The sequence below is a fragment of the Mastigoproctus giganteus genome, chromosome 4, assembly GCF_048544385.1.
Source record: "Mastigoproctus giganteus isolate SK-2022 chromosome 4, ASM4854438v1, whole genome shotgun sequence".
In the NCBI taxonomy this organism is placed as follows: domain Eukaryota; kingdom Metazoa; phylum Arthropoda; class Arachnida; order Uropygi; family Thelyphonidae; genus Mastigoproctus; species Mastigoproctus giganteus.
The window spans coordinates 188,993,464-189,005,514 of NC_143578.1; the positions used below are offsets into that span (position 1 = coordinate 188,993,464).

Here is a 12,051-nt window from a genome sequence, read left to right on the forward strand (position 1 = left end):
GCAGGATATTTCAGAGACTGCTGGGAGTTATTGCAGTACAAGTAAACACATGGGTTGTATTAGGGTAGCTAAGAATCGAAACAGGTGCATGTATACTTGCGTATACACCAATGCTAGGAGTTTGGTAAATAAATTTGATGAATTTGAGGTATTGCTCAAAGCATCAAAGGCAGATATTGTTGGGATATCAGAGACTTGGTGTCACACAGATATAAGGAATGCAGAACAACATCTTTGTTCTGGGGAGTACAACATCTACAGACAGGATAGGAAGGGAGGAGGGGTTATGCTATTAGTTAAGAAACACATAAAATCAAAGGAAGTGAAGCCAGTCGACACTGCTGGACAGTGCAGTGTCGAGTCAGTTTGGTGTGATATAAGCATTGGGAGATCAAAATTGAGAGTAGGAGTGTGCTACAGGCCTAATGACTCTAATGAGTATAATAAGAAACTGTAGTCTTATAAACTGAAGTCTTATAAACTATGTTTACAATCACTTAGAAACATAAAGAAGAGATAGGTAAAGCTTACCGGACAAGTTTAATATACTTTGTAATGTTATTTGAATTTGCTTAAAAACAATGTGTATATATATGTACATTCTCTTCAGGAGGGAGGCCATATGAAAGGGCTAATAAATAGGTAACAGAGGTGAAGTTATGCCAAAGAAGGTACTAAAGCAACCATATTCCAAAGAAAACTGTAGAAACTATATAAATGGAAGAGGGGAAACATTTATGGACAAGGAGAATGGATGAAAATTATTCTTATTGTATATGGTGAATTTTTCACTCTCTCATTTACAGTTTATATGCTTATGCAAGTGCATTTTTAATATTTTATTTTCTTTGTAGGTCAGTTCTGTGTGGATCAGCTGGATATAGCAACATTCCACCACTTCAGTTATTTGACATGGAAACGTTAGTATATATATTTTCATTTCTTTTGTCTCCTGTATTATAATTAAAATTCAGCAATCTTAATAGAAAATTTCATAAATATTGAACTTATTTAATGTTGTTTAGAGGAAGCCAAATATGTTCTTTTGGAAGTGGCTACAGAAATGGAGCTGGAGTCCTGCATGTGCTACCAGAAACTGCTTCTGAGGTTTTGTCTTGTGGTTATGATACTTGTGTCAGATTGTGGGACACAAGACATGGATCAAATTGGTATGTACATTATAGTTACATTTAAACTATATGTTAATCTTTTGGTAATTGCTGTATGTTGTGAATCTCTCTCTCTCTCTCTCTCAGTTTTATGGAGTCATACTTTAGTCAAGAGCTCTTGAAGCAATAGTGGTATAACCCGGGATGAATATATATATATTGCTAAGGTAAAGAAAGCCAACATGAGAACTATGGGAAACTGACTGGACAAACTGTTTTGCCACTACCACAGCTTTGCGCTGCATGCTCGGTAAACAGGCGTTGTGTGCTATCTGTCTGGAGCAGAAGTAAAAAACAATATATTGATTTAAACTTAGGCATGACAAATAATGTACTTATTGGTGTGTAAACACAACAGACAATAACATCATAGTATTAAGTGATTGATTAATGTTATGATACGTTTATTTATAAGGAATCTTTCTTTCTTTTTCTTTTATTTCCTAACGTAACCTTAAAGGTTAGACTAAGAAATAGAAAAAGGTTTCCTTACCTAACTTTAAAGGTTAGGTTAGGAAATAATACAAAAAGAAAGGGTTCTTTAGAACAGGGTGCACACTCCCATCTATTCAGTCCATTGGGTTAAACTGTGGTGCCAGTAAACTGTGGTTTTTTAATAGACTAGTGAAAAAAGGTAAGGTTAGTTTACACCACTGATTCCAGATAGATTCAAGAAAAAAAAAAAAAAGACTGATCATATATGATACCACATACTAAAGATTATAGACACCGTTTTTTGCTTGAATCCACCGTGAATTAGCCGTGTAAATTAACCAACATTTTTTTTCACGAGTCGAATATTAGTTTGTTAAAAAAAACCACAGTTTAGCCGAATAGACTGGAGTGTGCATCCTGTTTAAAGATTAACCAAAGAAAGAAAGATTGTGTGTGTGTGTGTGTATGTGTGTGTGTGTGTGTGTGTGTGTGTGTGTGTGATGTTATAATCTGTTGTGTTCACACGCCAATGCTGCTTCCATAGAAGTTAACACTAGTAGCATTAACTACACCCATAGGTTCAATATAGTCTAAGTAACTATTTCACTGGAAAAATTCCAAGGACAACAACATGCACCAATAAGTGTAATATTGGTGCTACGTGTCAATCAGTATATCGTTCTCGACTTCTGTTCCAGATCAATAGCATGTTTACTGAGCATGCAGCGCAAAGCTGCAGTAGTGGCAAGCCAGTTTGTCTGGTAAGTTTGCTGTAGTTCTCATGTTGGTTTTTTTTTTTTACCCTAGCCATATGTTTTTTGAATAGCTAGTATGTTTTATAGACACTTACCAGTACTATAAGCTTAAGCTGACTTTGCAGTAACATATTAACCAAAAACCCCATCTTAATCCCCCCTGAGGTTGTCTATGCTCTGTAATCCAAAGATTAGTTATTGGTGTTTATAATATTTCTACAAGAAACACTATAAATACCAAACACTATTCTAAATAAGAGTTAAGGAAGAGAGTGTGAGCTCTTCCTTTAGCTTAGTGGAATTTTAATGTTTGTTTGCTTTTAACTAATTTTCAAGAACTCACTCAAACAGTTGCCATGCAGACAGTCTGAAGACTAAAATAGACTTTGCATAATTTGATAGTTTTTAAGTCAGTGAACTGTAGGAGCTTACATGGATTTACTTGAAAACCTTATAATATTGGAGTGCTGAACTCTGTTGATAGCCGTGTGGGTGGATCAGTCAGCAGTATCAGCACTAAAAATTTGTATACCAGTAAGCTAACATTTTTTTGTGCTTTTATATTAAACAATACATTTGGGGGGGGTGGGGGGATTTCAAATGAATATAACTGCTTATATTCATTTTAAATATACATGCATGCATACTTATCATAGCAATACCAGCAACCACCATTACTTCTCAAATACAGGAAGTATGTGCCACATATAGGTATTCACTGGAACCTTGCATTGTCATTGAGAAAAGTGCACTAAACCAAAGTTTTGGAGATGAACAAAAAAAAAAGAAAAAAAAAAGCCCTCTTATTAAGTTTTACTAGTTTATTTCATGCAGAGTTTGGCTGCATCAGTAAAAAAAAAAACCCTCCACTATTTGATTTTAATACCTCAAAATAAAGCTCACATATCCACATACATAAAGAGAGGGAAGAATTGCTTAATTGCAACTGATGGTATTTAAGTTAATGCCTGTTGAAAAGAAGAAAAAAAAAAAGGTTAAGACTATGTCAACAGCATCAATGGTCTACTATTGTAAGTGTGGATTTTTAACTGTTCTGAAGAGAAATCAGTGTTAGTATTAGTAGTGACAAATAATGTAAGCTTACACAGCATCATTGGAAAAAAAAAACACTTGTACCCTGTACACACAAGAGTAAAACCATTTAAATTTTTGATTCCACTATTTTTCCTGGAACAAAAGTTAACCTAACAAGTCTGTTATTATTAGTGTTAACATTTGATCGAAACTTACTTACACTACTTAGGCGGTTGATGTTGAGCAAAATCTTGCATTTTATTCTTACATAATGTTACTACTCACTTTCTTTCATAATATTTTGCTTTTATTCTTGCACAATATTATCGCAAAATCATATCACTGTTGTAAAACCGTTTAAAGTTTTGACCTGTTTGATCGAAACTTATTTACTTATGCTACTTAAAAGTATGTTGATCAAAATCTTGAGAAGCAGATTTTATTAAAGTCCGCATTTTATTCTTGCATAATATTACTATCCCATGCTTACTCTACTAAATCAATGTTAGTGACTGAGTTGGCCTCATTTAATTAGTGACTGAGTTAGCATTGTTAGTGCCATTTAGATGATATCAATTGCTTCATTTTTGTTACAAGAAAATTTCATTACCAATCTATTTTACTGCAGTGCCGCCATACATGTTTTCACATCAAAAACCTTCCCATTCATACATCCTTGAATTTAGTTGAACTATATACTTCCACAGTAACAGCTGGAAGTTTGTCCTAACAAGCAATTATCCACTGACTGAAGGCAAACTTCCACACATCTATTCTGCGACCATCTTTCTTAATTTTAATTTATTTCCCCTCGTGTATTCTGAGCAAGAGAAAGAATACTGTCAGCACTCAGCTTGCTTAATCCATTCAAAGCCTTAAACACCTCAATCAGATCACATTGGTGCAGTCTCCAAATAATGCAATTTGCAGAACTGAAGCCTTTCTAAATAAGAGTAACGAGATTGGTAAGGGTTAATGCATTTTGAACCCCTTACTAATCTCTCTGCACCTATTCCAGCATATGTGCATCCTTCCTAAATTGAGTACTGCCTTCAGACCTCTGTGCAGTACTCATGATGTGGCATAACCATTTGCTTGTACACTGGGATAATCACCTCCATATCCCTGCTAGCAAAATTTCTGTATATCATTGACAAAACTCCATGAGCTGTCCTGGCCCCTGTTTGCACTGCTCAGAGACCATATCTGACTGTCACAATTGCTCCCAGGTCTTTTCACTTTCCACTACCCTGAGTGTAGTATTATGCAGGTGGTGCATTAATCTGGGATTACTGCTACCCATATGTTAGTACCTTGCATTTGTCAGTGTTCAACTTCAGTTTCCATTCCTGAGCCCATTTGCTTAATTTTTCTATATCTCGTTTCAGTAGCATACCTTGATTACTGTCATTAACAACCCTGCTAACTTTTGTATCATTATCAGTAAATAGAGAGAACTACAATGGGCCAAGCATGGAATCATCTGAGACTGCACTGATAATATTAGTCCAAAAAAAGCAGTGTTTTTTTGATCTCTCTCTCTCTCTCTCTCTTTTTCTTTCTCTCCAGTTCATTTGTTACTGCATCATAGTATCTAATCAGATTAGTCAGACGAGATTGTCCCTTGACAAAACCATCCTGTAACTGCAGCCTAATCGCACTGTTGTCTAGGTGGTCCTGCATTACTTCTTTAACCAGCAATTCCACTATTTTTCTTGGCAAGTCTGTTATTATTAGTGTTAACCTTTGGTCCTCCTTTGTCAAATGGGGATGCATTTGCACATGACCAGTCCACAGGGACTTCCCCTGAATCTGAAGGTGCTCTAATAATCATGGCTAAGGGTTTGCTTGCCTTCTTTGCTGCTTCTCTCTTAATATAATTTGATAGATCCCATCCACCCCATGTACCTTTTTTATGTTTAGCTCCAACAATTTTGCTTCCACCTTTCTCTCAGTTATCACAAAATCATTTAGATTCCTGTTAAAATTTGATAAACTTCTGGCTTTCCCTTACCTAAAGGAAACATCATGTATGGATTTAGTTGCAAAATACCTATTCAGTTTGTCAGCAACCTGAGTGGGATCATCAACAGTTAAACCATTGATATCAAGCGGACCAATATGACTCATCCCCATCCTTTTAGTGTTAACATAAGTTGTTGTTGTTATTTGGTTTTTAGGAGCATTAGCAACTAAGGCCATATTGCTCCGAGGATCTGCGGTGGTCATATCCCTGACCTTTCCGCATCCTCCGTATTTGGTGGTCATGGGCTCAAACCCTGGTCTAATCAAGAAGCGTGTGCTACGCAGTGCCACTCCTTCCCACCCGGCTACGGAGGCGCTGTTAACGTAAGTAAGGAAGTCTCCTGTTTTTCTTTGCCAACGACTTCTCATAACTTGCCTTAGCTTGACTAACCTTCTTTATGACTTTATTGCAGACTAGTTTATATTTACTGTAGGCTTCCGTGTCACCTGATAACTTACATGCAATCCACACATTTTTCTTTGATGCCATGAGTGTCATCAGTTCATCTAATCAATTCATCCATTTAGGTTTATGCTTTAATCTCTACCTCATAATTGGCATAAAAAGCCTAGTAGTTTCAAAAATAACATCCCTGCACACTTCCCATTTAGAATTTGCTGTTGATGACTTCACCTGTTGGTCCCACTGCATGGAATTTAAAAACTGCTTGATATTGCTGTAGTCACCTTAAGAAAACAAAACGTTCCCTTGACCTTTGATGGTTGACCTTACATCCTTAAGTAAATCCCACATCAATATGCTGTGATCACTGCCACCTATTAGTTCTTTCATCTGCAGATTCTTGATGCATGAATTATCACTGCTGATAATCAAGAGTATTACTCACTCTGGTTGCCTCTCTAACATGCTTCTGTAGAAAATAGTCATCTAGTAAATCCACAAGAGTCTTGCTAGTGTGCGAGTGACCAATCTATAAGTTCCATTCAATGTGTGGAGAGTTAACTCTCCATTATAAGACAAATCTAACTTACTGGCCTGCTTTATCTGTTGTACAGTTGTTTGTTATACTTTTAGCATTAGTATTAGCAGAGCCGACCGGGCTAGCCAGGTGGGTAAAGTGCCTGCCTGGCAACCCAAAGGTCGCGGGTTCGAATCCCGCCTCGGGCTTAGATCAAAGTACTACAAAAACCTTGGGAGGTGCACTATGGCCACAGAAGCCGATGCGCCAACAACTACCAAAAAAAAAAAAAAAAAAGTATTAGCAGAGGCATATGAAGAAAGAAAGCAAGCTTATATAGCATCAGCCAAAAAAAAAAAAAAAAAAAATCCCATTTCACCCATCCATTCACTGCAAAAGTTTGTCTAGTTCTGCCTTGAACTTATTTAAGTTGTTAAACTCCACTACAATAGATGGAAATTTGTTGGAAGAATCCCATCAGCATTGAGCTTGCTCAAACCATTCACGGCTTTATACACCTCAATTAGATCGCCTGGCAGGTGCCTGGTCTTCAGAAGCTTCAATTTGCAGGACTTAAGCCTTTCTTGGTATCAGCAACCCTTTGTTCCACTCACCAATCTCATTGCCCTTCTTTGTACTCCTTCCAGCAGCTCCACATCTTTCTTAAAATGAGGCCTCCTTACCTCTATACAGTACTCAAGGTGTAGCCTGACCATTGCCTTATACAAAGGGACAATCACTCCCTTATCCCTGCTAGCAGAATTCCTGTATATCATTGACAAGACACCATGCTACTCTTGCCACCTGTCTGCACTGTTCAGAAATCATCATATCTGACTGCACAATTACCCCCATGTCTTTTTCATTCTCCACTATCCTGAGTATAGTACCACCCAGTTGATATGTTACTCTGGGGTTACTGCTACCCATATGCAGTACTTTACATTTGTCAGTGTTAAACTTCACCACCTCTCAGCCCATTTGCTGAACTTTTGCAGATCCTGTTGCAGTAGCATACTATCATTACTGTCATTAACAACTCTGCCAACCTTCATATCATCTGAAAACTTAAGACATTAACTGATATACCTTCATCAGTATCATTGATAAATACCGAAAACAACAATGGGCCCAACATCGAACCCTGGGGAACGCCACTAATAACATTAGTCCACAAAGAGCAGTGTCCATTGATAACCACTCTGTCTTCTCCCACTCAACCATCCTTTTATTCACTGTAGCAACTTACCCTTAATACCATACTGCTCCAATTTGTACAGTAGTCTTCCATGTGCAACGGTATCAAAAGCTTTCCTGAAATTCAAGTACAGTCTGTCCTCGTATAGCACGATAGTTGCGTTCCTAGAAATCCTCGTGCAATGCAAAATCGTGCAATATAAACAACAGGCCCTATGGGAAAAGTGGGGTTAGGTGCCGACCACCCAAGATTGAACACACATTTGGAACCAAAACATTACCAAACACAATAAATAATCGGGTAATTTTAATCGTTATAAAATACTTACGTATTTTATAACGATTAAAATATGTAATAAAAATAATATTATATTATAATAAAGTATTTTTAGTATTTTTTAATACTAAAAAAGTATTTTTTACGAATAAAATACGTATTTTATTCGTAAAAAATTTATTATATTAAATAAAACAGTCGTAATAAAATACTTACGTATTTTATAATACGTAAGTACAAATTATAATACGTAAGTCGTAATAAAATATTGCTAATGCTTTTGCTTCTATCGTAAGCAAACTTGTTTTTTGTTTGATTTTCTATCCAAACAGATGACAGCCGTTCCATCTCTTCCAATTCTTGTGTCTTAATCTAATGGATATTAATTACACTTTGAGTTGTTCCTGCTATGAAAGTTGTTTTTATTTTCTCTGCATTCTTTGTAATTCTCGGCGTTGCCTGATTTAGGCCTATAGCACGTGCAATATCACATGGCCTTTCATTTCGCTCAAAGCGTTTCACAATTTCATATTTTTTCTCTATCGACAGAGGCGGACAGAAGCCTTACGGGGGAAACCACTGTGGGCCGGAGGCCGGTGTGATTTTCGCCATAAACCGTAGTATGAGGCCACTATAAATTTTCCCGGTTAAGAATTTTTGATCCAGTCCGCCTCTGTTTATCGATATTGCTTTTTTTTTTCTCTCTGAATCTGCAGTGTCTTAGCCAGAACGCTTCCTTTTCACACCTTTTAAGTATTTTACTCATTTTTAGGGATTAAACCACAATTACAAAACGAGGAGGCACGTGTGATACACAGAAACAAAGCTGCGCGCGTGTAGCAACTGAATAAACAACACCGTAAAGGCCGAGATACACTATTAACACCCCACATTTTACTAAAGCACATTTCTGGGGGTTACTACCATAAAACAATAAAAACAATTTCTAGTTGCGTTTCTGCTAGTGGAATCTGTTATAAACTGGGAGTAAACTCGATCTAATTGCATTTGCTATTATATCGATAACTGGAATTGTGTTGGTTTTTACGTTATTATGGTGAAATGTGTTTCCCCTTCACTGATATAAAAACACATAAATACATTTTCAGAATCTTCATTCCTATCGTGTTGCGTTCAGGTGGGGTGATTCCGCGTTCGACTGCCATTTCTTGAAAAAACACAAAGGCGAATCGTGTATAAGCGAATTCGGTTCGTGTTATATAAGATAACGTTCCCCTATTTATAAATCGTGTATGATCGAATTCGTGTAATGCAAACACGTGTTATACGAGGACCGACTGTATATGATATCAAAATTATTTTTTGCATCCAGTTCCTTTGTGACAACATCAAATCAGATTAGTCAGACAAGACTGCTCCTTAAACCCGTGCTTGATCTGATAATCAGATCAGGAGTATTACTCACTCTGGTTTCCTCTCTAGCATGCTTCTTTACAAAACAGTCATCTAGTAAATCCACAAGTGTTGCTAGTTTGTGAGTGACCAACCCATAAGTTCCATTCAATGTGTGGAAAGTTAGTTCTCTATTATAAGACAAATCTGATTTATTGGCCTGCTGTATCTGTTGTACAGTTGTTTGTTATACTTGTCAGAATCATTTGGCCCATAGCACACTCCTGCTGTCATTTTTGTTTTCCCAGTGCTTATGTTACACCTAAATGACTCAACATTGCATTGGCAATCCATATCAACTTGATGCACTGGCTTAGATTAAATATGCTTTTTAATTAAGAGTATAACCTCCCTTCCAGATGACAGTAAGTTGCTGAAGGGATAAACATTAAGTCAAGTATTGCTTCTACAGGGGGACCCTGCTCCTCCTGTTACAAGTAGTATGACAGATTTTAGTGATGAGTTGATTGCTGTACGGAGACAGTGTGAAGTAATAGACCAGGGCATTTAAATAGAAGAGATTCTACTCACATCGCCAGAAGAAAAACTGGCGATGTGAGTAGAAGTAGTACTGGAACGAATGTCAGGGAGAGTGATATTATTGTAACTAACATTCATGAGCAACGTTGTAGGTACAGTGATGTTAACACCATTTACAAATTAATAACAAAATTGAAGAAAATTGTAGTAGACTACACTACAAATGAGGTCATCAAGTCAGCTTCTTACTGTGTTTTAGACAAGTGGGTTGATATGGAGACAATAACCATGGCATTACTTATTGACAATGAACGACTTAAGGCTAAAAATTACGCGCTTCCAGTTTGTTTGTAGGCTTTACACTGCAAGGGAAGCAAAGCCATAATGTACCTAATGCTTCCAGTAAGGGCTAATCTGTTTGGTGACCTTGTTAGGGGTCAACCTGTGATGGCTGGGATACATGATCAGAAAATGACTTATGCAGATAAAGTTAGGTCAGCTGGAATACAGGTTGTTATGGTTCCGGAAGAATACAAGAATATAATTGAGGAGAGTGGGGAGGGAAACCTGATAACATTAAATCTGGTGTTATTAAAACTAAGCCTAATAATACATTAATTCTTAGAGCAGACAGTGGATCATAGTGTAATAACAATCAGGAAGTCAAGAATGCTGTAGTAAATTCTTTAAATCAAAACTTGAAGGATATCAAGTTACGGAATTAATGCATTGTTCGAAATAAGGCGGTTTTGATAGAAACTGAGACAGTTGATGATTTAAATAGAATTGCAAGTCTTGAACAGCTACAAGAAAGGGATATAAAAGAGTCAAGTTTTCAAGACATTAAGTAACGTTCAGATTTAATACCAGTTCTAAGCCAGGACTAACTAATTGGCTAATAGGATTGATCCCTAGGACTAATAAGTACATATTTCATAATGACAGGATATTTATTGGATACAACTCTCATAAGTTTTGCAAGTTCGTTGTTATCTCTAAATGTTTTAAAAGGATATGGCCATTCCTCTATCTATTGTCATGTATATAGAATGTCAGCATAAGGATCAACCTGCTGTATGTATCAAATGTAAAAGAAAGGGATGGGGCTGTCAATTCATTTGGAGACATAAAGTGCCCGAGTATCTTAGGACATTGGAAGTTGCTCGTATGCATGCTTGTGATGAATAAATCACTTTTTTAATACTGCAAGTGATATAAGTGAAGGTGATGTGTTGAAATGTGTGCAGCTAAATGGTCAGAAGTCAAGGTGTGTAAATGATGAAGCTAGGTTGATAATGTTAGAAAGGGAATTAGACATTTTATGCCTTCAAGAACCTTATGTTGGTGTGTTTTCTAACTCATACAGGATCACTGGTTTCCCAGTGACTTCTAAAGTAATACATACTATGACTGTTAAGCCAAAAACTGCTATTGTTATTTTCAACAAAAAGCTTAATGTGACTGTTGTTTCTAGTCTTTGTACTGAATATGTTACTTGTATACATATTAATACAGCAGTAGTTTCATTTTATGTTGCTTCTGTCTATTATCCTCCAGTAGTAAGTATTGGGCCTTTTATACAATTACTTGAAAATATTATGCAATTTGTGGCTGGTAGTAATATACTTATTGCTATGGATGCTAATTCAAAATCTAGATTGTAGTATAGTAATTCTGTTAATAATAGGGGTATACAATTGGAAGAATTTATTTTATGCCATAACTTAAATATCTTAAACTTATTTAACAGACCGTATACTTTTGATAATCTACACGGTAGTTTGAATATTAATCTTACTTTGGCTACACACCAACTAAGTAGAAGGATAAGATACTGGTATGTTGTCACCGATTTGACAAATACTGACCACAGATCTATTCTGTTTCTTATTAATATGGCTGGTGGACAATTAACTGAAATTATGACTCATGATGGTTTAAGATTTAATTACAGGAAGATTAATTGGAGTAAGTTTGAAGTATAAGTCAACAGCAGTTTTAATTATGAGGTTAAACGAAATTTGAATATGTCAGTCACTTTTACATAATGCTTTAAGTTGTACTAAGAGTAGAAGAAAAGAAAAACCTTTTAATGCACCTTGGTGGTCAGCTGAACTAACTACACTAAGATCTGAGGTATTTAACCTGAGAAAGAGGTACCAGAGGTTTAGAAGTTGGGACTATCATGAAGCCTAGATGTATAAAGAATTATACAAAATGTATAAAGATTAAGAAAAAACAGTATCATAAGGCATTTTTTAATCACAAGCTAAAAGCTTGGCAAGATTAAGTTTCTTCAGTTGGCAACAATGAGCCTTGGGGGTTGCTTCTTAAGATTATTAGGA

The 12,051-nt window shown here is 36.3% G+C and overlaps 1 protein-coding gene across 2 annotated transcripts in view; it reads left to right on the plus strand.

The window, feature by feature from the left end:
* LOC150087272 (F-box/WD repeat-containing protein 4) overlaps positions 1-12,051 on the plus strand; it is a 113,488-nt gene that overhangs the window by 70,419 nt on the left and 31,018 nt on the right. For both annotated transcript variants that reach the window (XM_090371930.1, XM_090371931.1), the window contains exons 6-7: positions 855-920; positions 1,026-1,169. In XM_090371930.1, coding sequence (XP_090228056.1) covers positions 855-920; positions 1,026-1,169 — 210 coding nt within the window. The remainder of the gene's footprint in view (positions 1-854; positions 921-1,025; positions 1,170-12,051) is intronic.